The sequence below is a fragment of the Urocitellus parryii genome, chromosome 1 (genome assembly GCF_045843805.1).
Source record: "Urocitellus parryii isolate mUroPar1 chromosome 1, mUroPar1.hap1, whole genome shotgun sequence".
Taxonomy (NCBI): Eukaryota; Metazoa; Chordata; class Mammalia; order Rodentia; family Sciuridae; genus Urocitellus; species Urocitellus parryii.
In genome coordinates, this window is record NC_135531.1 from 56,497,125 (window position 1) to 56,524,361 (window position 27,237).

The following is a 27,237-nucleotide window of genomic DNA, read 5'->3' on the forward strand; positions in this document are numbered from 1 at the left end:
AATTAAATTTAAAAGCATACTAAAATAACACTTTAGCTGTTGACCTTAAAGATCCTTTTTGAAAAGCTCAACCAAAACACTAGCACAGGAGTGGCTTGACTTTTTGTATACTGAAGACAGCACCTCATGGTGACATGGTATTTATCCTTTTGCTGTTCAACTGATTGGTAGAATGTTAGAGTCGAGCTATGCTAAGTACAGATACACTCAATCCTTTTACACAACTGGGTTTAACTAGTTTCTTACTCAAATTTCATCTCAGATTGGTAATTGTAAAGAAATAAGATTTAGTTGCAATGACCACCTCAATAGTCAGTTAGCCAATGATTTAGAAATCCTGCCATTCAGACAAAGTTAACAGCATCAGCCAGAACCTTCCCCTACTCTCACCCCCAACACACACAGCCTGGACTTCTGTTGCACTTTTCAAAAGAAACAAGCAAGGGAACATTGATCACTATTATTATTACAATGTAGCTTAAGAGAAGAAGGACCTCTGTTTTGCAGGGTAAAAACCCTGGGTTCTTTCCCTAAACATAATCATTAGTGACCCACAGTGACACTTCAATGTTGATATGGATTATCAGTGATGAGTGAAATCGTCTGTTCAGCACAAAGACCCTTTCTGCTTTCAGTGGTTTTTTTTAACTCTCAAGTAATTAGAGAAAACTTTTTTTTTTTTAATTATTTTTATTTTTTTTTAGTTCTCGGCGGACACAACATCCCTAGAGAAAACTTTTGACAGATCATGGCAACAAGGTGTTTCCAGAACTATTTTGGCAAATACATCAGAATTCATTATAACAGCACAAGTCATTTGCAAATCATAACTAAGCATAAGTGTTATTTATATTTTGAGTATAGAAGGATATTTTGCACATACCATATCAATGTATTGCATTGCAGTACTGAGATGATATTTCAGTTTTGTTCTGAGGTGTATTACTATCACAACTTCCAGGTTGCAGTAAGTTCTGGCCAACAATAGCAGGAATTGAGTGGAAAGCAGTAGTCTATATAATTTTGATTCAGTGTCCCCACCCTCATGTACAAATCAGGATGCCTTCAACAATCTTGTATCTGTCAGAAGTCTAAGAAGTCTTGCAGCTTCCACAGAAAACTCACTGGAAAATTCCTCAAGTACAAATTACTAAGTAGTGTTTTAAAGATACCAACATGGGGGCTGGAGGGGATGGGACAGTAACATTATGCCCTAAGCCAGGTTCTTACTTTGTGCAAAAATTACTGCATGTAAAGACAATTCGAGGTGGTAGAAAAGATGACAGAACAAATGCCCATCCCTGAAAGAATTATAACAGTTTAATTCAAAAATACCTAAAAGTTTTTTCCGGAAACCCAATCTCAAACACTTATATTCAGAATGTGCAGCACTGAAATTGAAATTACAACAATCTTTTGGTGATTTATTTTTAATTGTTGGAGATAAAGCTTGCTTGCATAGTTGGAGGTTTAACTGAACCTGAACTTAAGTTACCAAGCCAAGGAACAAGAGAAAGCACAACACAGTGACACAACAGAGCAAGGACAATCCATATTATCCTTCCCTCACAGGAAGAACTCCAAGCACTGTTTTCAGTCTCATATTTACAGGAGGCCCAGAAAGCCAACAACAACCAGAAATTGTACTAATACATGCAACCACCCCATTTTTTGAGAATAGTCAATAGTCAATGTAGGTAGTGTCTATTTAATACTGAAGTATATCTTGCTAGGTATCTTTTTTTTTTTTTTTAAGTACACTGGGACATATTATGTTCATGAAACTGTTATTAGAATTATAAAAATACTCACTTTACACATAACAGGCTATTGCAGTAAGGCCTTCATATTTTAGGGTGATAATAAAGCCCCGTAACATAAGTACATATTTTCCATTTTTGACTATGTTAAGGAGCCAATGAATGACAGAGGTTAGTGGCTCCAACAAAGGCCCACTACCCCATTACACCAGACCAGGGAAGAAGGGTAAATAAAGATTTCCAAAGAAGATGGCCCCATGAAGTGGGCTTCAGGCTTGCCAGATCTGAGCCTCCTTACAGTTGCTTCTGGAGTGCACTAAAGCCACAGGTGGATTGAAGAAAAATCAGTCACCCTCTCAGATACATGCACAGAGATTGATGGAAATGCTACATTCATGCACCACATTCATGGCAATTTTGCACTGTGCATTAGTAATAAGAGATACAACAGGATCATGTGATATCTACAAACCATTTTAATGTATATTTACCTAGTTGCCAGACTATAATCATTTTACAATATGACATAGAAAAGCTACCATATGTTCAGAGAGCTTGTCACATTAGACCTCCAACAATTTGAGGTTGACACTGAAACCACTAGATGAGCACAGCATTCCTCCTAGAACCCTAAAAGCCCCTGTCTGTGTGGTTTATTAAATTGTAAAATAAGGCTGCAAAAAGCTTTGAATGCATTTTCTTACAGAGGCTGTTGCTAGTTCCTCCTCACTGATACCAAAGGGTGACATGGGAAAACTAAGCTCCTCTTGACACTCCGTTTCAAGATGGAGAGAAAAGGTCTTATAACAGTTGATGACCCTCCCCTCCCTTTTATCTGTTTTTCTTGTAGAAGGACACAATACCTTTATTTATTTACGGTGGTGCTGAGATTCAGACCCAGTGCCTCACATGTGATAGGCAAGCATTCTACCACTGAGCTACAGCCCACCCACCACCATCATCCTTTTATGAAGCAAGTTTGTGGTGCTACTAACAATCCAGAACCACATACAAAAGTCCTGCTGCAAAACATCACCACCTTAACCCAATCTTGGTGCCTTTGCCACCAAGGCCAGCCCAGGCAAAAGATTAACCTGTGGTCATCGGCCAAGGAGTCACTGACAGGGCCAACCCTGGAGAAAGAGAGCCAACTTTATGTTTGTTTTAAAGGAAACACTTCCTGGCACATGTTTAGGACTCTGAACTCTGCACATGAAGCCACGTGGTTGGTGCTAATCTGGCTGCATCCACTCACGATCAGCCAAAGCAACCTCTTTCCTAGGGCAGCCCCAAGCGGGGCAAAAGAACTATCTATTTCGAGTCACGCGCACTTTGAGTTCTCTCTCCACAGCAATCCTCCTGCGCGCACAGAGTCAAAGGGGAAGTGGAAAGCAGAGAGGCAGGGGGCAGCTGGTGTCCCCTTCGGCTTCGGCAGGAAAGGACTCACACCTGTGGAGCCCAAACTGTGTACGGTGGCTCAGGAGAAGTCTGAGAGAGCGCGACAAGAGCCTGCGCTTCCAGAAAAGCTGCTAGGAGAATGCGCTGGCACAATACTTGCGGCGCCCACCTGTAGCCACAGCAAACTTTCCGCCCCTTCTGGATTAGAAGAATCCGGTCCCTTACGCCACCCTCTGGCCCAAACCGACACGGCCGCGAGCTCCTCACCTGAAAACCCCAAAACCCCAACCTGATCTGTCCCATAGGGCTGCCTGCATCCGCGGCCATTCGGGTTTGCAGTATGGAGGGTCCGGGTTGCCAGCTGGGGATTGGGAATTTGCAGAGAAGTGCGAGAAGACGCTGTTCTCTACCCTTTCCAACTTCAGCTCCCAACTTTACCAGCCACACAGCCGCTGCCCCGCGGCATGTACCCGGCCCCCGCGGCCTCTCCAATTCGGTCCTTGGGGAGGGGGCTACCCAAGATCCACGGAAGCCCCGAGCACTTACAGCCATAGCGAGGTCTCTGCAGAGACGGCAGCTCTTCATGGGGCATCCTGCGCGCCTCCGGGGGCCCTCCCGAGGCGCGCCCCCCACGGCTCCCCTCGCTGGCCAGGCTCGCGGGCTTCGCGCCCCGCCGGCGCGCTGGGATCCCGCCTCTCTGCCCTCGCCCGCCGGCTCTGAGATGGACGACCTGCTCCCTCGGTGCTTCCACCCCAGAGCCCGCTGCAGCCGCCGCGCGCTGACACTGGAGCAAAAGTGAACTCTCCTCCCTCGTTCCCTCACCGGCCGCCGCCTCCCCCAGCAGGTTTCCTTTCTCCTCCAGCCCGGCCCCGTTATTCACCGCGATGGGAGCGCGCGCCGCGGCGCAGCGACCCCTACCGCAAGCTGGGCGCAACGCCCAGACAGCTTGGACCCGCCCCTGCCCGGCCCTCGGGTGGGAGGAAGGGGTTGAGCAGCCCGCAGGGCAAGGACCCCCTGCTGCTGGGGCCCAGCGCACAGCTGGCAGCATGGAGGTAGAGGCCGCCCCGCCTGGTTTTTTAGTGCTAGAACTAGAACGCTTAGAGGGTGGAAGTGAATCAACCCAGAGAAGAGCTAGAAAAACCGCAGAAGACACCGGCAGCCCCAGTCGCCCAGGGTGAGGGACAAACAGCGAAACTGCGCGGTTTCTTCACTGGGGAGATTGCGAGGATATCTCTCTCTCTCTCTCTCTCTCTCTCTCTCTCTCTCTCTCTCTCTCTCTCTCTCTCTCTCTCTCTCTCTCTCTCTCCCTCCCCCCCCTCTTTCTTCGTCCTCATTGAAAGTTGCTTCTGATTTTTTTTTAATATAACATATAGGGTTCCCCTTTCATGACAAGAAGCTGTAAATGTGTTTGCGCGCGCGAATGCTGGAAGGACAAGATAAACATTACCCAAGCAACCACTCAAAACATAACTGCCAGTCACCCATCACTTCTGCCCGCCCCCGTCCCCGCCCCGTGTGCACAACTGTAGGTCAGGCCCAGCTGGGGTCCCACAACCACAAAAACCTTTTCCGGCTCAGTTTTAAAGGAAATTAAACAGCATATTTCTGTTTTAAAATCCAGGGGTTTCATGCAGTCACCAGGAGTTGTATTTCTCTTTGTGCCCTAGACTGATGTGACCTAAAGGAATGTGAGACACTTTCCCTGTGCCTTACCATTTTGACAAGTGTGGGATTATAAGTGACCAGTTGACTGAAAAAACAAACTGAGGCAGGTCTAAACAAGATTTTTATTTAGGTGAAACACAATAAATGTTTTTGCATTTGTATGTAGAACACACAACACAATCTTACTCATAAATGAACTCCAAAGCAGTGAAAATTTTTGGATTATGTATGACAAACCCACAGCAAACCTCAGACAGCATCTAAACTACAAATTTCAGAAAACAATAACAAAAAGAACAATACATGTATTTACAGTAGGAGTTATAACCTAAATACAAGCTTTAAAAGAAAATGTTTTTATGTCTCATGTGACGATATAGTCGTAGTTCCCCTTTAGCTACGTAATGACTATTTTGCGATGACTTTCATGCTGTTGAGTGGACCATTATTACTTGACTTGTGCCATTAAATATCATCTTTTTTTAAAAAAAAAATCTTTTTTGTAGTTGTAGATGGACTGAATGTTTTTGTTTATTTTTATGTGGTGTAGAGGATTGAACCCAGTGCCTCAAAGCATGCTAGTAGGCAAGCACTCTGCCACTGAGCTACAGTCCCAACCCTACATATCATCTCAATACAACAAACAAACTTGCAAATCAGCAAAGGAAAGAAAGAAAAAGGCAGCACAGTGATAATAACCATTTTTAATTATGCAAAAACACAGCCACCAGCTGTTTTCGATCTCATATGAGCAATGCAGTGCTCCTCAAACTTGTTAAAACTCACATTTTGAATGCACCCTCAGTTTCCAATTCAATAGGTTCAGTCTGAGGCTCATGGAATTTGCATTTCTATCAAGATGTCCTGTGAGGCTGAAGGACAGATTTGTAGCCTGTGCTCACAGTACTTCTTCACTCAATACCCACCCCACCCCCTTTTTTTTTCTGGAGACTTTAGATTCTCACCTGGTAGAAATGGGATGGGGGGGTAATCTTTCCTCAAAAAGTAGATGTCTCTAATTATAAGAGCAATTCAGAGATGAAATGGTTACATTCTGAAGCACAGCACCATGTCAGTCAATGTTGATCCAAAGACAAACATGTAGAAGGTGAGTGTTCTGTGTTACATTGTTACAGGAGAAACAATGTAACACATTGTTTCTGAATGGATGCTGAATTGGATGATATCTAAAGTCCATTCCATCTCCATTAGTCCATGCAGCAAATACTAACAATTAAGCCCTTACACTTAGCAAATTTTAGTATGAGTGTATGATTTAAGTCCCAAATAAGTGGTCAGTCTGAGTATTTATAGGTGGGAAATAAAATCACTGAAAAACTACAATGGCCAAGGAAGATTGCAGGATTTTAAAGTGTGAATTCAGGTAGACCTTGAAAGGTGAAGAATTGGACACAGAATGTCCTTTCCTGGGAGACAGGGGAGAGCAAGAGACTATAGGGTCAGACAGGAGACTCAACTGGATATGAGCAGGGGAGCTATTATCAGATAATGGAGAACTTGGAATGTCAATCTAAGAGGACTAGATATTACCAAAGGAGCATCTGTGAGCTCTTCAAAGTTTTCAACATGGGAACTATAGGACAATAGGGAGTTTAGGGAAGGTAAATCTTACAGCAGGTTATAGGATAACTTTGAGCAGGGCATGTTGGAGATGCTGACACCTGGTGGAAAGGACTGTAGTAGAAGTTGAAAAAAACAAAGAACCTCAATGAAGTTGACATCACTAACACTAACCAAAGGGTCTGTTTTCACCAAACAATCGGTTACCAACAGCTCCTAAATATATCACATAAGCAGACCAAATATAGAAATATCTGTTCCTGGTAGAAAGTAAGGGCTAAAGCAAAAAGAAGTGAGCAGGAGGATGGTAGTTAATGATTTATTTGATCAGTTCTTTGGAGGCTCTGGGAAGTTTCCAAGCTTTCTCATAACTAATGTCACTATGAGAACTAAACCCAAAGAGGAAATTTTAAAGCAAATGCTCCTTCTATTTCACAAGTGACGAAGTTGTCATTTGGGTCTGCAATTCCCTGGGTAATGATACTATCTCACAGATCACTGTACCTCAGCATCGGAGAAAAGAAACTTGTCCTGCAAAATGCTGGGCTATTTTCTCTTGGGGTTTGACATTGAAGAGTGATTCAAATAAATATGAGGCATTGTGCTAGCTGACATTGCCATCTGACTGTTTGCAAGAATATTAAAAACAAAAACAAAGGCCAGCTAGTTAAAAAAAAAAAAAAAACTTAAAAGATCCACTGACCACTAAAGAATGTTTTAAAAAAAAATAATGTCTAGAGAGTTTTTCTTTAATGTAAAATAAAAGCTGAGATTGCAAAAGTACTAAACATGTTTAAACCACTTAAAAAGCAATTTTGTATTTAAAAATTGTTTTTAAGATCCATCTCTTCTTTTGACAAATTAAAATGAGAATGGAGGCATTTGAAAAAATGCAAGTTTTCATAACAATAAGAAATTATTTATATCAAGAGCATTAAAAGGGGGAAAAATATGAGTAGAAATCTTAGCACACAATATTTCATTTATTTTTAAGATGGTTTTATTGTCCAGTATTGTCACATTGCTGATCATTTTAACATCTGTACCCATAGTAGCGACCAATATCTTTCAAAGCATGAAGAAATCACAGAAAAGAAATAATTCAAGGCTCTTTTGTAGTACTAAGAACCTTCGGGTTGTTAACATTCTCTTGTTCCCTGTCCCAGAAGGAAACTAAGAAGCAACAGAAACTGCACTTTGTTGCAAAGAAGGATTCCATATATAAATAGGAAATTGTTACAGTCCAACATCAGTTCAACTCTTTTTAAAAAAAGAGTCAGCTAGGCCATGGTGGCACACGCCTTTAATCTCAGCGACCAAGGAAGATGAGACAGGAGGATTGCAAGTTCAAGGCCAGCCTCAGCGAAGTGAAGTACTAAGGAACTTAGTGAGATCCTGTCTCAAAATATAAAGAAAAAAAAAAGAAGAAGAAGAAAAGAAAAAGCCTGGGGGATGTATCTCAGTAGAAAAGTGCCCCTGGATTAAATCCCCAGCACCAAAAAAAAAAAAAAAGTCAGAAATGAACAAAACAGTGTTTCAGTTATCAAAAACAAAAGTAGGAGTTGAAGTCTCAGAAGAGAAAAACTATAGAATTGGTTTCTTCTTAAAATCAGTTTATAGACAAGGAAACTGAAACACAGAGGCGTTGCATGATTTCCTCAGGTATGGGAGAAGAGAAATTATATTTCAGCCCCACGGCCAGAGTTTCTGAACTATTGCTTTTTGTTTTTCCTTGCACATATTTTTTGTTTATATATACAGTTGTTTTTTTTTTTTAATGAAATCCTTTTCCACTTCACTAAAGCCTATAATTTTGGACAATTTTCAAATATTTTGTAAATGCTAAATCAGTAAAGCAATCCAGGAATCTTGCCTTTTCATTCTTTGCTTTGGCGTTCCAAGCAAATTGAAGTTTGGAAAGACTGTCTGAACTTTAATTTAGCAAATTAAATAAAACCACACACTGTTCCATGATTATCCCCCATCCCATTCCATAGTTTAAGAAAGTTAGAGTTCAAATAATTCTGAGAAGATAATCCCCAGGGTAGCCTGTAAATGATCAGGAAGAGAAAGCAGCATTGATTGCCAGGTGACATCAATGCCCTCTCCCACTGAGCTACACCCTAGCCCCAGCTCTCTCCATTCTTTTTTTTTTTTTTTTTTTTTTTTGAGTACCAGTAAGTCTTTATTCATTGTATTTCCCCCTTCATTCTTTATCCCTTTTACCCTGTACTAATTTTCTCAACTGCATTTATAATCCAACATATACTGAATTACTTGTTGATCATTGGTCCTCTCCCTTTAGAATAGTAGCTGCTTCTTGACAGCTGGAACTTGGTATAATTCTTTAGTGCTGTGTTTCCAAAATTAATCAATGCCCAACATGCAGTAGCTACTTATTTTTTTTTTTTGAAAAAAAAATGGATTTATTACATACTTATATGCATCAGTCCCAATACTAGGAATAGTTGTTTCTTTGAATCCTCAGGCTAGATTTACTGGAATGCACACTCCCCTTGCCCCCCACACCAAGAAACCCATCTCCTGTTCCATTGATGGATACATTGAACTACAAATTCAATAAGTTCACCTACTAAACACACATTCCTTTCCCTAGATGAACATTAAAGGACCTACTACAAATGCCAAGTTACTGTCATCTAGTTGCCATCAAAAAGAAGTAGGGACTTGGAGCAGAGTTTGAGTCAAGGCACTCACTTTTCATTACACTTTTGGTAATCCTTTGCAGTTCCCTGTAAATCTTGTAAGTACTGATAGAATAGAATCTGAAAAGTGCTTAGTAAAGGGCTCTCCCACATACCTGCAAGTTGTTCTGAATCAACTATCACCTTCCATCAACAGACAAAGCCAGAATCACCCAGTTCTGCCATATTCTCTGTCTTCCAATGGATCTTTCCTCTGAATTCCATACCGTGTTAGAAACATTTTCAGTCACTTGTGTTCAAAACATCAATCATTCCTTCAGGAATGATGTTCATTCCTCCAGGATCATTCCTTAGCATCCAGTCATTCACTGAGACTTGGTGAGTCTTCGTAACTACTGCTCTTCTTTGAGATATCTCCTCTTTCTTATTGGTTCCCATCACTACCACTTCTACTCTGGTTGAAGCTTTCACCATCTCATACCTGGACTACTCCAATAGTTGTTTTTTGGTTTTTTTGTTTGTTTGTTTGTTTTAGAGAGAATTTCAATATTTATTTTTCAGTTTTCGGCGGACACAACATCTTTGTTTGTATGTGGTGCTAAAGATCGAACCCGGGCCGCACGCATGCCAGGCAAGCGCGCTACCCCTTGAGCCACATCCCCAGACCTCCAATAGTTATTCCTGTGTTGTTTTTCTCTTCTTATCATTTGTTTCCCTTACTTCTTCCTCTGAATTTCTGTATGAAATATTTTCATTTGTTCTCTTCCTTTGAGCCTTTAGCAAATTTACCTCGGTTACTACTGGTGCTTCTGTGTCCTCTTGATTAAAAATAAATGTTGCTGTCTGGAGAAGACAGACTTTGCTTTTACTTCCCACAATAGCACACAAATGAAGCAACCTCAAAGGGTCCAAGATATCAGTGTGGGAAGGTATACCTATCAAAAACCTGCTGTTCTTCCATGAGTAGAATTTTGAAGTGTAAGAGAGAGAACCCTCCTGCTAATCTGCCCCAGGGCCCAGTAGGGGAGGGGAGGCACACCCAGGAGAAGCTGCTTTAGTGTCCTGTCACTTTAAATCTTTCAAGTTTACTCATGTTTCACAAAACCCTCAATTATTTCTTCCCACCTAAAGTGCTATGTGTTGGGCTGGGGATGTGGCTCAAGCGGTAGCGCGCTCGCCTGGCATGCGTGCGGCCCAGGTTCGATCCTCAGCACCACATACCAACAAAGATGTTGTGTCTGCCAAGAACTAAAAAATAAATATTAAAAAAAAAAATTCTCTCTCTCTCTCTCTCTCTCTCCTCTCTCACTCTCTCTTTAAAAAAAAAAAAAAAAAAAAAAAAAAAAAAAAAAAAGTGCTATGTGTTGGCTAGTAGTTTTATTTAAATTAATTGAAAACATTTTTTTTTTCATTTTCAGAGTGAATTCCACAGTCTCTTGAAAACAACTGAATACTTTTGGAGAGATGAAATTAAGCAAAGTAGGAGCTGGGGTTTTGGCTTAGCAATAGAGCACTCACCTAGCACGTGCAAGGTACTGGGTTCGATCCTGAGTACCACACAAAAATAAAAGAAAAGTATTGTGTCTAACTACAACTGAATATATATATATATATATATATATATATATATATATATATATATACACACACACACATATACATATAAATTAAGCAAAGTAGTAGAAGAGAGTTATTGAAGGCTTGCATGATGGTACACACCTGTAATCACAGAGACTTGGGAGGCTGAGGTAGGAGGACTACAAGTTCAAGGCCATCTTGGCAATTTAGTGAGATCCTGTCTCAAAATAAAAAGGGACTGGGGATGGAGTTCAATGATAGAGTATGACGAGGTTCCATCCACAGTAACACACACACACATACACACACACACACACACACACACATGCAGGCATGCACACACATGATAAATAAATAAAATGAAAGAATGTGGTGAATTAGGTTCTTCTGAGCGTCTGAAGTTTATATCTTCTCAGGAAAATCTGTTAATTAATATATAAACTTGAGGCCTAAAACAATGTTTCATTGAAACATACAAGGAGCTCTTCTGAAAAAAGAAAAGAAACAGCTGGACATGCTAAAGAAAGGATTTGTGCACTCTGTGGAAATGCCTTTTCAAAAAGCAACCAAATATATGATCAAAATTTTGAAAATTAGGACCCAATTCATATGCAATTCCTTTTCAGAATCACTGAAAGATGATGTTGTTGGCATTCTAAATCTCCCAAGATCCCAGAAGATCCAAGCTCCCTTTTATTTTATTTCTAATTTTACACTAAATTATTTGTAGGCCAATTTACAAATAATGCTTTAAAATCTTAAATGACTTTCTTGTTCTTTCTTCTATTTTTAGCATTGCTTTAACCTTTTCTAGTTCATCTACTTAAGTTAGTGCTTATCTGTGATAATACAGTTTTCAACAGAATCAAGCTAACCCTGGATATTCAATCTGTTTCAGGAGCTTGGACAGTTTTATAGTACTTGGCCTCAAAACCTAGGTTTTGGAATTCCACTTGTGTTTTGCTTCCCTTGCTTAAGTTCTTTGACCTTAAAACAAAGCAAAACAAAATCTCCAGGATCTAGTGTCCAAGGGCCATGAAAAGGGGAGAGGTCACATTCCCCCTTTCCTCCTCCTTGCAATCTTTTACTAGGAAGATATTGATTTTTCTCTGATACCTCTATCAGGCTTCAGTGATAACTCTAATGGAAGAGTCTATTTTAGGCCACAAACACACACACACACATACAGAGATAGATAGATAGATAGATAGATAGATAGATAGATAGATAGATAGATAGACAGAGAAAGAAAGAAAGAAAGAAAGAAAGAAAGAAAGAAAGAAAGAAAGAAAGAAAGAAAGAAAGAAAGAAAGAAAGAAAGAAAGAGAAAAAGAAAAAGGAAAGACTAAAGTTTGAGCTGGCATATGTCTTCTACTTATAGGTAATTTTCCTTTCTTCTGCAGAGAGTTCTTGGATCTCCATGACTTGGAGCCCTTAATAACTCATCTGTTGTTCTGGTTTAGCAGCTCTCCATTTTTATGTACTCAGGATATGATAGACACCCAATAAATATTTGTCATATTAATGAATGATTAACTCCAGTCTCAAATCTCTCCAAAATTAGTTTCTTGGTGCATCCTGTATCACTTGTCTCAAACTGGGGTTCTGACATTGAGTTTTTGCCTTTCCCAAGGTCTTTGATACCAGTAAACCCTGCTGGGAATGAGAGGTTTGATAATATCCATATTTGGCTGAGGACCAAACAATATCTGGTTGCAACAGATAGCTACATCTTGGTAGAGGACCTATTTGTAAACTAATGAGTAATTAAACTGTGGTAGGTATTGCCCACACCCCAGACTCCTCCCCAAAAGAGCAGTAGTATAGCAGAATTGTGTAAAATATTACAATGAAATCTGGATTCTATGACATCTCTGAGAAGTCAAGACACTACATGCTTCCAATTTGAGGGTTTCATTCCAACCATCTCAACTTCCACAAAGTCTTACGAAATAGCTAGATATGGTGACACATGCCTGTAATTCCAGTGACTCAGGAGGCTGAGGCAGAAGAATCACAAGTTTCAGGTCAGCCTCGGCAACTTAGCAAGACCCTGTCTCAAAATAAAAATTAAAAAAAAAATACTGTGATGTGGCTCAGGGGTAGAGTGCCTCTGTATTTAATATCTAATAATAATAATAATAATGTCTCATGAAATAAAATTTGGATTTGACTTTCATGGCTGCTGCCCATTCTGGACAGGCCCACGTGGTGAGAATAAATCCAGCTAGAGCAAAGCCCTGTTGTAGAGCCGCAGGTCATGCTGCAGGGGCTCCAACTCTAGGACAGGGGCAAAAGTTACATCAACACATTCTACCAGCTTTACTGTCTAGGGACAAAGGTGAAGGAGAGGGGTCAGGAAAAACACAAGCTGCATAAATAAAGGGGGAAGAATGACAGGTCATAAGTAAGAATAGAAAAAAGGAAAAATTCTAGGGCCCTGGGCTTTATCAAACTATGTATATCATCAACAAAACACTGCCACAGGGCACAGTACAATGCTGGCTTTTACTCACTTGCTTAGAAGAGAGCTTGGACAGAATTCACTGGGCCATGTCTTTCCTCTATTAGCAGCTTCTGAATTATTAATGCAAGGCTGTAAGAGGGCAGTGATCAAAATGATTACCTGCTTGGGAGAAGAGAAGCAGTTAGGAAGGGATTGAAGAGGGTTATTCAGCTCCTTTGCAGGGAAGTGGGAGAACTCAATGTTCCTTAATGCAGGGAAAATGAATTGGCAACAAAGCCAATTTTACTATGAAACTTTACTATGGAGAGTCTCTCTTATAGCTCCAATGCAGCAAATGATGCGCAGATGGACCTAGGCAGGCTCTCTTCTATCCAGAGTCTGGGTTGGAACAGTTGCAGTTCCAGGCTGCAGGCAGGCTTTTAACCTTCCTATTATTTGACTCTTATTCTTAGACACCATGCACTTGCTGCATATTTCTACTATTCAATTATTCTACCCATTCAACAATTGATCTGACACCTCCTTTATGGGGTTACTACACTGAGTGTTGAGGAGGGTTGGAAAGAAATAAATGCAAACAGTGCACTGTGCCCTATAGCAGCTTACTGTTCTACTTTTCTCTTCCTCTAATTTTTATGCAAATTTGTGATTCTGAAAGGACAGGTAGGTAGGTTTAAATTACCAAGGCCAAATAATAAGTGTGGGTGGGGAAGTTATTTCATTCATTAGGCAATATTGTAATAAAACAGTGTTTTTTTATTTCCTAGCAAAACCATTCATGAAAATATTGTTTACAAGTTCAGTTTCACAAAGTGGTTTAAACCCAAATAACCTGAGATGGGGGAATGTAGCTCAGTTTGCCTAGTATGTGTGAGTCCCTAGGTTTGATCCCCAGTACCAGAAATAAAACATAATAACTCAATAACCAAATGAAGATGGCAGTAGAAGGGAATTTGCAAGAAGAAAAGGCTCATATTTATTAAAATACATTACCTACTTAACTCAAGTATGTGTCCTTTTTAGTGTTGAGTTCATTTGCAGCTCTGATTCTCTAGTCAGGATAACAAGGTAGTGTTCGGGACAGAGAAATATGCTTCTCATTCTAAAAGTTGTTCATCCAGTCTTGCTGCTTTTAAAACTTGAAGGGAACCACACTCTGTGTTCAGATACTTCCTTTTATGCTGGATAAATAAACCTGCTTCCAAGTCAGGATGAGCAGAGAGATCCAAATACTAAACATTCAATGGCATTCAGCAGTCCTGGATATGACCTCTAGAATCAGCAATTGGCACATTCTGAAACTTCAAGGGAAAAAGAAAAAAAGGTGCACTAACCATTCATGTTGTTTTGGGTGCCAGTGATATTCATAATATTCTCTGCCACTTAGTGAATTGACCCAACTTTTTGACTCAATGAAGTGTTCCTGGCAAATCTAGGGATCAACTAGAGGGCATCAGGTAACCAGAGGTGGGCTGGAATGCAAATAATTCCAGGAAGCTTTCTCATTTTTGCTCAGAGTATTCCAGAGTGCCACCAAGGGAGGTGACCTAAGCGGAAGACTGTCAGAGACAGTTGGTCCCTAGAGACCTTAGGCCTATTCCACTAATTTTTTTTTCATTATCATTATTTATTTATTTATTTTTATGTGGTGCTGAGGATCGAACCCAGGGCCTCACACCTGCAAGGCAAGTGCTTTACCATTGAGCTACAGTTAGCCCCAGCCCAGTTCCACTAATCTTTAAGAAGAAATTGAGGCACAAGATGTCTGGTAGATAAATGTCAGACACTTTTGGTTTTGTGGTTTTTTCCTCACTATAAAAATGACTTAGTCAGTTTTTTCATCACTGTGACCAAAAGACTGGACAAAAAAAAAAAAAAAAAATTAGAGGAGGAAAAGTTCATTTGGCTCACAGTTTCATAGATCTCAGTCTGTAGCTAGCTGACTCCATAATTCTGGGCCTGGCCCAAGGTGAGGCAGGACATCATGGTTGCAGGGTCTGGTGGAGGGAAACAGATCAGGACATGGCAACAGGAAGCAGAGAGAGAGAGAGAGAATGTTCTGCTCATTAAAGGCAAAATATAAACACCAAAAGCATGCTCCCAGTGACCTACTTGTTCCAACTTCACCCTACCTGCCTGCACTTACCTGTTAGTAAATCCCTGTCAGTGAATTAATGCACTAATTAGGTTAAGAATCTCATAACTCAATCTTTTCACCTCAGAATTCTTGCATTGTCTCACACATGAGCTTTAGAGGAACACCTCATATTTACACCATAACAAAAAGTTTTTCTTTTTTTTTTTAAGAGAGAGAGAGAGAGAATTTTTTAATATTTATTTTTTAGTTCTCGGCGGATATAACATCTTTGTATGTGGTGCTGAGGTTCGAACCCGGGCCGCACGCATGCCAGGCGAGCGCGCTACCGCTTGAGCCACATCCCCAGCCCCCCAAAAAGTTTTTCTTAATGAGCCAAAGAAGGGAATCAGATAGACTAAAAACCTTATCCAAGGGCAATCAGAACCTTTATCTAAGTTCAAAACCTTCCTGGATTGGTGAGCCACCTGAAACATAGCTGACAAATGATCTAGAAGCAAAAGTCTCCCCTAGAAACCGAAGTACTGTCTCTCCAAAAGAGCATTCCTAAGGTGGCTTTGCATTTCCCTCCTTTGAGTTGGAGGTAGAAAAAAAAAAGAAATAAAAAAGAAAAGAAAATAATAGATTGAATTGCTTTCAGGGTTAAGATATGGGTCTGAAGTGTAAAGAGGCTGACCATATTGCACTTAGCTCTTGCCTTGAATGGGTTGCATTGGCTATTAAGAAGGGCTTCCTGCTGGGCCAAGTGGCATACACTTGTAATCCCAGGAGCTCAGGAGGCTAAGGCAGAAGGATTGTAAGTTCAAAGCCAGCCTCAACAATTTAGCAAGACCCTGAGCAACCTTATCTCAAAATAAAAAAATAAGATGGGCTGTCCATGAGGCTCAATAGTTAAGCACCCCTGGGGGTAGGGAGCAGGAGCACAGGAGGAATAGATGATTTCTAGACAGGGCAGATGGGTGGGAGGAAAAAGGAGGGGGCAGGGGATTAGCAAGGATGGTGGAATGTGATGGATATCATTATCCAAAGTACTTGTATAAAGGCACGAATTGGATGTCAACATACTTTATATACAGAGATATGAAAAATTGTAGTATATATGTGCAATAAGAATTGTTATGTATTCTGCTGTCATATCTTTAAAAATCAATTAAAAATATAAAAAATAAAATTATATGCATTAAAAAAAAGAAAGAAAAAAATAGTTAAGCACTCCTGGCTTCAATCCCTGGTACTAAATAAATAAATAAACAAATGCCTTTCTGGCCAGTCTTGTTCTGCCTCTCAAAATCCTGCTTTCTTGTGGGTGGTATCTCACAAATGAGTAGTCTTAAGGCCATTCAAATCAGGCTGGCACCATACCCTTCCAACACCTTTCCATAGATATTCACTGGACCTACAGAAAAGAGTATGTTATACCAGGTGACAGGCAGTTGGAGAGAGATTTGGGTGTGTCTGCCTGAGGTGCCAGCCTAAGGGATGTGCTGTCTCTTTTTGGGGTGGTTACAGAGCTTATCTCAGAAAGAGGCCTCACCACCTCACATCTACCTCCAAAAGTTTCCTCCAAGGAACTTCCCTCAGGGCATGGGGCTACAAGAATCCTCTCTGTGGGACTTGAGCACATAGGGAGGCTATTATAGCCACCTGAGATGCCAGCAGGGCAAAGTGCCAATCACTGCTTAGGAAAACACAAGGCTCCTCCCTCACCCTGCAGGTATAACTTCAAGGTCAAACAAGGCTGGAGGGCAGCCAACTAAAGAAGTTGAACCTGGGATCCTGCAGTCCAGGAAGGGAGGGTGTTCATTTACTTATAATTTTGCACCTTCCATTACACTTCCCCCACGACTGACCCTATATTAGTGAAGTACCATGAGCATCAAATTAGCAGCTGGTTTCATTCTTACATCTTTTCCTTCTTCCCCAAACTTCTAGAGCTGTTTGTCTTTGGAAATATTTAACAAGTCTTGTGTTATGAGAATCTGAAAACTTCAAGGAATAACAGGCAGAAGTGACCAACCTCCCTCAGAGTTACCTAATTTTCCTTTACAGCCCAAATTTTCCTGTATGAATTCAGAAAATAATACTGTTAGAGAGAGAGAGACAGAGAGAGAGAGAGAGAGATTTTGCATAGAATTTGGAAATAAATCTTTAAAGAGAATGTGCATGTCTCTGGCAAACATTTCTAATTTCCCTGGGTTTGCAGGAGACTTAGCAGAATTTCAAGCTGCACCATATATAGTCAGCCTACATGCACGGATTTACAGTCCAGATTTAGATCTGAGGGGAAAATGATAGAAAAACATAGCATATAACATGTTTATCTTTATTAAAACTGGAAGGAGGAGGGATATTGGCCAAATTATAATTTTATATTATATGCATGTACTAATGTGTAACAATAAATCCCACCATTATGTACACCTATATGCATTAATAAAAATATGGAAAAAAAATAACTGGGGAGGCACCAGGTGTGGTGACGCATGCCTGTCATCCCAATGATTTGGGAGGCTGAGGCAGGAGGCTGAGACCAGTCTCAGCAACTTGGCAAAGCTCTAAGAACTTAGTGAGAACTGTCTCAAAACAAACTAACAAACAACTGGGAGGGGGTAGTAATTACACTTAAGTTTTATAATAAAAACAGCATTCCTCTGTTCCTACCTCCTTGTGGAACATACTATCCCAGACAACCACCCTCAATATTCTGCTTCCAGAGCATATACTTCAGTACTTAAAAATAAATTGATGATTTGGTTAAGTGTGAACAGTTGGATTCTATAGGGAAATTATTAGGTAACAAGTGGTTTTCATGAAGTTGGAGTGTGTTTATTGAGTGGTAAGTACATAATAACCTCTGCTCTCAAGTTCACAGTCTAACTGGTTTAAGAAGCATGGGTTTTCAAAGGATTAATAACAATACTATTGCTTGCCAAATAAGGTCAGAAAGCTGTAGAAAGAAGGGCATTTCTCGGTAAAAATCAGTGCTCTGAGTTTTTACCACAAAGATTAAGTTAGATCCTTCAGGGAAAGTTTTGTGGAATTTGGCATTCTACATATAGTGACCCAGTGTTTGGGCAGCCTGAACCATGTCTTATTTCTAGCACTTAGAACAGGCCTGATGCTTAGAGGCTAAGTACTTGACTCATGCTTGCTAAATGAGTGAGTGAATGAAGGAATTAAGTTAAAGAAGCAGACAGATTCTAGAATTTCCAGGCATTCCTTCTCCACACAATTTGCAAAGGAGAAATAATTATAAGAGTCACAGGGCCTCCCTGTATTTACAAAGGCAATCTTGGAGATGCTGCTCTGCTGGAAAAGCTGGGAGTAGCAATTTTGTTACTTGTAGCCATGTGACCCTGGACAAGTCCTTGTGTCCCTTGGGCAGCTAAGACATCATGTGTCAAGTCATATGCACTTCATAGGATTGTGAGAACATCAAGGGAGATAATGCAGCAAAGTGTTCACAGAGGCAATAGTAAAGGGAACCTGCTTTTAACTCATTCTAGTTTGCATATAAGTAAATTTGCATGTAGGACCCATTCACCTGTTCCAGGAGGCTTCTCTAATTTTTTATGTTTATTTTGTTTTGTGTTGCTTGGGATCAAATCTAATACTTTGCGTAAGCTAGGCAAGTGTGTACCACTGAGCTATATCCCCAGCCCCCTAAATTGTTTTTATTTATTATTATTATTATTATTATTATTATTATTATTAGGATTGAATCCAGAGCCTTTTGCATGCAAGGCAAGTACTCTACCAATTGAACTATATCCCCAGCCCTTTGTTTATTTTTAAATAATCTCTATTTGGTCCTTCTCTTTCCAATTGAAAAAAAAAAAAAAAGAAGAAGAAGGTTCACTGTGGCTGGGAATGTTGCTCAGGATAAAGCACTTGCCTACACACACAGGCCCTGGGTTCCATCCCCACCACAAGGGAAAAAATATTGCTCATGAATGCAGACAATTTTCTGTAAAAATTTATTTCCAGTAACAGGATGAGCCAGGATAACCACTATGGAAGGACTTACAAGCATCTTACTATGGAGCTCTTAACTCTCCAGAGCAGGGTAGGTGCCTCCTCATCACACAGTGACATTGGGGCAGTCAGGGTTAAACCTGATAGTGAATTTCAGTGTCATTTCTCTGGCAGCAGCACCCTACAAACTGCAGTTCTTCCCACCTTCTGCTCTACTGGAAACCTGCCATTCAAGCATCTTGTTTTTGTGTATGAGCTTCTCAGTTAAAAAGAGATTTAAATGAACAGATTTAAAATGGGGCCCAGTACAAACTCTGGATCCTTGGTCGCATTTACAATTCCCTCTGTCATACACTCCACATCCAAGAAGGAGCCAGTTTACTCCCTTTTGCAGCCAGGACACCTAGAAATTTTGCAGCACAGATGACATTGCTCACTGGAGGGGAGCAGGAGGAGTGGATTTCCAGGAGCCTCCACTGGCCTGGGTGGCAGGGCTGACTTCCAACTCTGCAGTTGGAGGTTGGAAGGTGAAGGGGATTGCTGGACCACCAGGAGAGTCTATGCAGGGTGGTATGAGGAAAGCAGTCTCTTTCCTGACAGCTCCTGAGCAACATGAAAACAGATGATGAAAAAAAAATCTATTTAAAAATCAAATATATGGATAAAATAAATGAATATGCTTCAACTACTTTGGGGTGGGGGTGGAATAGAACATTTATTGGGCAAGAGAAGCATCTGTTAGTCAGGCGCTCAGTTGAGAGGCAGTGGGTGCAGTGGTTAAAATTTAAATCACGGTTCTATTCTTTCCTAGCTGTGATTTAAATCCCTCTAAGCATCACTTTCCTCACTGTGCACAGGGGACAATAATAGTACCTAGCTCATAAGGTTGTGGTTAGGATTAAATGAAATAATGGTATGGTAAATCCCTTAGCAAGATGGGGGGGCACACTGTAAGCACTCAAGAAATAGCAGCAGTTATTAGTCAGAATGAAACTTATTCTTGCATGGTAGATAGGTAGATGTATAATTTGAGGTTCTCTAGAGAAACAGAACCAATAGTGTGTGTGTGTGTGTGTGTGTGTGTGTGTGTGTGTGTGTAAACGGGGGGGGGGGAGAGAGAGAATGAGAGAGAGAGAGAGAAATGTCTTAAGGATCAAGCTCAAAATCCTCAGGGTAGTCCAGCAGACTGGAGACCCAGGGAAGAGCTGACAGTTGCTGTTCAAGCCCAAGGGCAATCTGCTACGGAATTCCTTCTCTCTCTCTCTCTCTCTCTCTCCTGGGGATCAAACCCAGAGCAAAAGCTATTCCACCCCCACAATTCCTTCTTACTGGGGTTGGAAATGGAGAAGTCAAACTTTGTTCTATTGAAGGCTTACTTGATTGGATGAGACCCACCCATATTATGGAAAGCACTCTACTCAATGTCTACCAATTTCTTTTATCAATGCTGGGGATTGAATCCAAGAGCTCATGCATGCTAGGCAAATGCTGTACCACTGAGTTATATCTCCAGTCCTTATTTTAGAATATTCATTTATTTATCAAGTGGGGTCTCACTGTGTTGTCTAAACTGGCCTTGAACTTCTAACCTCCGGTAAACCTCCTACTTTAGCCTCCCTAGTAGGTGGGACTATAGGCATGCACTACCATGCTGGGGTTAAAGTCCACCAATTTAAATGTTAGTTTCATCTAAAATTATCCTCACAGGAACATAGAGAATAATGTTTGACCAAATATTGGCACTGTGGTCCATGCAAGTTGACAAAATTAACCATCAAGTAGACTCCATCAGTCCCATTTTATAGATAAGAAACCTAAGGCTCTAAGAGATTAGGTATTTAACCAAGTTTATAGCCAAGTAGTAAGCTGCAAAGCTATAATTCATACCTGGGGAAACCAGCACCCAACACCGTGTCTGGTTCACAACAATCTCCCAGGATTTGCTGAAAATATTTCTATCTCCAGAGTCCCAGCTTTAACCACTACACTGTGTTCTAGAGGAATGGGCCACAGGGAAAGATGAAGTTCTATTGAGGACAGGAAAGTAAATGGAGAGCAGGAGAGAATCGAGAGAATGCTTGATACATGCTTTGGGGGACACCAGAGAGGTGAAGTGAACTTGAAGACCTGAGCATTGGTTCTCGCTGGGGTCCTGGAGGAAACACATAGGAAAAAAACATAAGGACAAGGATGGATGGTACTCTGACCTCAAGCCCCTGGGCTAGCCTGCTCCAGACCAGGTGTCTGGAGACAACTAAGCATGACACCTGGAACCAAGAAAGGGAAGGGTGGCGGGGGGGGGGGGGGTGGCTGGAAAGTATCCCAGTCCAGGGCCACAGAAAACACAAAAATTGGAGCCTGTGGGCTTAGAGGAGGCTGATGTTGGAAGCAGGGAAGCTTGCTTAGGACTTTGGGTATTCTTCTAGAGGGATGGGAAGCAGGCTGGGGGTGTAGCTCAGTGGTAGAATACTTGCTTAGCATGTGTGAAGTCCTTACTACTAGGGATGAAGTGGTCACAACCTTTGTGCCTGTGTGTCTATGTAGTACTAGAGATTGAATCCAGGGCCTCATGCATGCTAGGCAAGCTCTCTACTACTGAACTACATCCCAGCACTTTTTTTTTTTTTAAATCCTGATAAAGGTCTTGCTGAGTTTCCCAGGATGACATTGAACTTTAAATCCTCCTGCCTCACCACCCTGCCTACAAATAATTGGAATCATAGGCATGTCTACCATACCCAACCAGTCTGATTCTTTAGATGTCATTACTTGCCCAAATCCAGGTTTATAGCAGCTTCCTGGAATCTAAAAACAAATACTCAGTTAGTAAATACTTTAAAAGTTATCAAATTTAAAGTCTAAATATTAAATGAGGAAGGCTCTTCCCATTTTGATAAAACATTCTTTGGCTTTCTGCTTCCCACGGGCTCTGAGAGGCCCCTGATGGAGTAGAGAAACCAGTGCTGTGATCACCAGCCTAGGAGATTCCCTCAGTCCTGCTGCTCACACTTCTGCAGGGCTGAGGCCAGGTACTGGGTACAATAGTGACTGAGACCACTGTGGGCCCAGGGCAAATGTCACAGGGACAAGAGAGAAATGGTTTGGACTTCTGTTGAGGGAGAGTCATAGAATTAAGACTGGTACTGTTAAATGAAGGACAAAAAAATAAATAACAACAGGGCTCCGCGCCTGCATATTCTAATTCTAAAAGTCTGGTTGATTATTTATTTACATTTGTTTATCTTTTTCATTTTTACAGTAATGGAGGATGGAACCCAGGGGTATTGTACAACCAATATCACCAGTCCTTTTTAATTTTTTTTTTAATTTGGGGATAGATTTCTGTAAATTGACCAGTCTGGCCTTGAAGTTGTGAGTCTCCTGCCTGAGCCTCCAAGTCACTGGAATTACAGGCATGTACCGCAGTACCTGGCATCTGGTTGATTTAAACAGCCAATGATCACTCCACGTATACTCATGCTGAGAAAGAGTTCAGAGAGCAAATGTGAAATGTAGATGTGAGAGGCAAAAATAAGGTACCCAACAGATAAGAGTTAGCTGGGTACAGAACAGAGTCCTCCTTTTTATCTGTGAGGAACCACTGGATTTAGCCCTTCTAGCTTAGGATTAAGGAAAAATAGTTCACACCAATAAGAAAAGTATCATACATACAAATAAGAAAGTATCCATGAATGAGAGGATTTAAGTTCAATGAAAATACCAGTGGGGTATCTTGTATGGTAGAAGGCCCATGGGTTCCTACCATAGAACAGGGCTGAACCTTATCTTCCTGGCTGTCTCCTTCTGCAGTGGTCTTAGGTGAACTACATGATGGGCAACAGCTCTTTTTTCCCCTAACTATAACTTTCCCTTTGGCTCCCAGGTCATGCTGGGGCTCAGCTGCCTCAGCCACAGCTGTGCCCTGGGTTTAAAATGCAAGCTTATTGAAGGAACATGGAGAAGTAGCCCTCACTCTCCTCAAGAGACCAGCCCTGGGAAGGAGACCAGGCTTTCAGAGGAGAACACTGGGTAGTCCTCCTAAGCTAGGGAGTGGTCTGTGGGAAGCCATTTATATGAGGATGCCTCAGTGTGGGCTGCTGAGCAAGGGGTTAAGAAATTCCACTAGAAGTTGATGAAATCCTGGACTGGCAGAATTCAAGTTCTTCAGATGCCAGAATTGCCAAGGTTTTGCTTTGAAACAAAGGTCAGTGAGAGACAGATAAAGTCGAGTAGTACTCTGACAAAAGAGGTGGTGAGCATATGGGTTTAACTCAGATACATACCACTTCCTTTTATGGAGATGGTGTGTAATAAAATAGCAATATATGTTATGAGATTCTTCTTAGTGATGTTTAACTGTTATGGTGGAGGATTCTGGAAAATCCTCTGAGGATTCAGCCACCAATAAAACCTGGGCTAGCAGCTCCTAGTTCAGAGCCCCATTAAAATATCTTACATCCATACATTGCAGTGCATGCCTTTCAGAGAGCTTTGCTTTGTGCTAGCTTTTTTGATCTTTATAGTAATTCTATGAACAGGTTTTACTGTCCTCATTTTATGGAAGAGGAAATGAAAGCTCAGAGAGGTGCCCAAAGTTGCCCACTTAAAAGTACAGCCAGAACTAAAATCTAGTTCTATTCATGGCAAATTTGGTGTCTTTTTTTTTTTTTTTTTAAACAGAGCAGGGTTAGAAATGCAGATTCCATTATCTCAAATCCCACAGATTGTGCCAAGTGGAGAGGCCAGGGTATTTTTTTCAAGTCCTGGGCAGCTTGAGGATACAAGATCACACCATTTGTTTATTATCTTTGATTTGGCAAATGAAGAAAAAAATTGGAAATAAGAATTTAGGAAAGAAAGAAAGGAAGTTAGTTAGTTCCATGGTTTTGAAAGGAGCAGAAGCAGGAAGTCTGCCTCTGACTAAGAGAATGCCCTGGAGCACTCCAGGTAAACACAGTGTCCATCGTCATGCATCCAGAGTCCAAAGATAAAGCTAGTAAACACCTCAAACAGTTCTCTAGATGCTGAGCACTATTCCAATCCAGCTCACACCTAGTTTCCTTTATCTCTGCAGCAACCCTTTGAGGTTGACTCCAATGAACAGATGCAGAACCTGAAGCACAGAGATTCACTTGTTCAAGACTAACTAGTTGGTCCCACTAAATGGAAGCACTAACTCGCTAACTGGCTGAGGACACAATCACACAAGCTGAATGGGTCAGACACCAGTGGACACAGGGAAAGGCAGGACTCCTAGGGTTTGGCAGTAAAGAAGACCCATGTGCTTGCACGCCTGTGGCTGCCTCTTACCTTCCATTTCAGGAACTTGAGGGTAGCTTCATTACTGTCCAAGGCTCATCCTTCTACCATACTCTGGGTCACATGCCCTCTGGTCCCTTCCAGGCCTTCACCCCACTGATTACTGCTCACCCCTTTTTCTTCTTGGTCCTTAACATCACCTTGGAATGGTTCTTTCTTAGGGATCTATGAATAGGGACAGTTGTCCTTTACTTTTGATCTGTCCTTCCCCTTATTACTATAGCTACTAAAACTGATTTCATCTGTTTCCCCATCCCACATTCTAGTTAATAACTTCACCATCCACTCAGGTGCCCAAGTCAGATGTATCTTCATTATCCCCTCATGCATTTTCTCATTCCATTCATCACTCAGTCTTGTGAATGCTACCCTGTAAAAACCTCTCCAACATCCCCGCTTCTCTTCACTGTCATCCCTTTCAGTCACCATCCTTCTCTCCTGGGTCAGCAAGGTACTCTTCTTTGCTCCAGTTTTTCTAGCCTCCCTTACCCCCTGCTCATCTGTCTTTTACAGCAGCCAGAATGATCTTCACAGAATGCTAACCCAGCTGCTCTGCTTAAAACCCTACAGTGACTCTGCATTGTTCCTAAACTCTGCGGGGACACAAGGGCTTTGAGGATATGATCCTTCTTATACCCTTCCAGACTCATGTCCCCCTCTCCCCTGCCACTACCAAGTGGGGCCAGTCCTCCCCAGTCTTCTTCCATCAATGGGTATGTCCTCTAACCCAATCATGCTAGAAGGTTAGGAAGGACAAGTTGGAGGTCTTCCCCAGAGGGACCCTTCCACTCACAAATGTCAGAAGAAACATGAGGGAGGGGGGTGTTCAGAAAGTTTTATTTAACCAGATATGAGGAACTGGAGAAATTATTCTCAGATGCTTAGAATCCATAACTAATTAGAGTCATGAGATGAAATGAAAAATAGGAGGAATGTATTCAGAAGAGGGTGTGAAAGATATTGCTTGGAAGAGTCAGGAAGGTTTCTTGTAGGAAGTGGACTCCGTACTTGCCTTGAAGGAAGAGGAGAAAAGAAGAGTAAGTAGGCCATTTTAAACAGAGAGAAGAGCAGGGGCAGACTTGGAAGGGCTGGGAGGGTATGACGTAAAGGAATTAAATGAAAACAGTGGTTCTTACAGTGTGGTACCTGAATCAAGAGCATGAGCATTACCTGTGAAAGTGTTCAGAGTGCAAATCTTGGGGCCTCTACCCTAGACCTACTGAATCAGATCCACTGGGGATGGGTCTAACATTGTGTTTTTTCACAAGGACTTAGAGTGATTCTGATGGATCCTAAACTTTAAAGCCCATTGAATTAGATCATTCCTAATCAGAAAACCATAGCATGCTTGCTTCCAAGGTAAACTTTGGGATACTGGGGTCAGGCAAGGGGGGTATCAGGATCAGGTGTGTGTGTGTTGGGGGTGTGTCAGTGGCTCCTCCAACAAAGGTGCCTGACAACAAAAGCGTAAGGACCACCTCGTCCTTGTCTAGCAGGGACTGCTGGGGATGAGGCGGGCTGGCCCTACCATCATTCCACGAGCAGGGCACGGATTTAGAAGGTTCAGTGTGGCACTGTGGCATTGGGGTACATATCTTTGCCCATTCCAGGCCCCAATGCTCAGCTGAGGAGTTTCTCTTTAAAGTATGGCAATACTTATGGGAAACCTGTGCAATCCCATTTTAAATGCACCCTTTCTCTTTATTACTGTGCAGGGAAAAGGTCAGAGTGAGGCCTTGTTGCTAAGCCAAATCAGCAAATAAAATTCTATGTTTGCTCTTCCAGTGTGGCCCTGAAGCGGCTCCTTTGAGGCAGGCAGGGGTAAGGCGGGGGAGTCAGAAGGTGGAGCATGTGTGTGGGAGGAGGAACATAGCCCCTGTCCTCCCCTCCCCAGCAACTTGTTTGTTTCTTGTCTAGCACAGGGTCTGGCCTTCTTTCTGCCTGTCCACCAGCCACTTACTGTCCTGAGTCCATTCCCAAGGATGTGTCCGGAAAGCTTCTCATCTGTCCAGATATAAAATAATTTTTTGTAGATTTGCTAGGGCGATTCTAAAACATTTTATTTTGATTCAACCTGACTCTGAGAGTGTTAAAGGTCAAATTCTTAAATGAAAAACATGTTGTCCAGGTAGCATGATAACCTAAGCTCCCTTGTTCCATGAATATTTATCAAGTTACATTAAGTGTTAGGAGCTAGCCTGATATGGAGGAAACCACAGAGACAAGACAAAAATCCCTACCCTCATTGGGCTTCGGTCAAAAGGAAAGACAGATATTAAACAAATAATGATGAACAGAGCAATATTATGAAAGGAGAAACACAAAGTGCCACTGTTGCTTATAATAAGAGAAACTCGATCTCATCTGAGTTCTATAGAACTTCCTTGAGGAATGAATAACCATTTAAGCCAGGTTGAAAGGGTATGAAAGGAATGTTCTAGACAAAGGAAAGTATATATTTGCAGGTTCAGGGTGATGGTGGTGGTAGTAAGAAAGTGGGAATGTGGGAAGGGGGATGACTGAACCGTAGAGAGGTAGAATCAGTGAAAGACTTTGAATACATTTCTGGGGAGATAAGAGTTGGCTTTGGGGACATAGAATCTATCCTCATTTGACATTTGACAGACAAATGACTTTCTCTCTTCCAACTTTACATGACAAACGATTTTTACTATTTATAAACCAATATACAAACAACCTATCATACTCCTGAGAGTCTTTCATGTCAACAGT

General features: G+C 41.4%; 1 protein-coding gene across 1 annotated transcript in view; it reads right to left on the bottom strand.

The window, feature by feature from the left end:
* The window catches only part of Iqgap2 (IQ motif containing GTPase activating protein 2), a 285,734-nt gene extending 281,730 nt beyond the window's left edge, over positions 1–4,004 (bottom strand). The window contains exon 1 of the mRNA XM_026404122.2: positions 3,705–4,004. Coding sequence (XP_026259907.1) covers positions 3,705–3,750 — 46 coding nt within the window. The 5' untranslated portion in view covers positions 3,751–4,004. The remainder of the gene's footprint in view (positions 1–3,704) is intronic.
* Between the last annotated feature and the right edge of the window lie 23,233 nt (positions 4,005–27,237).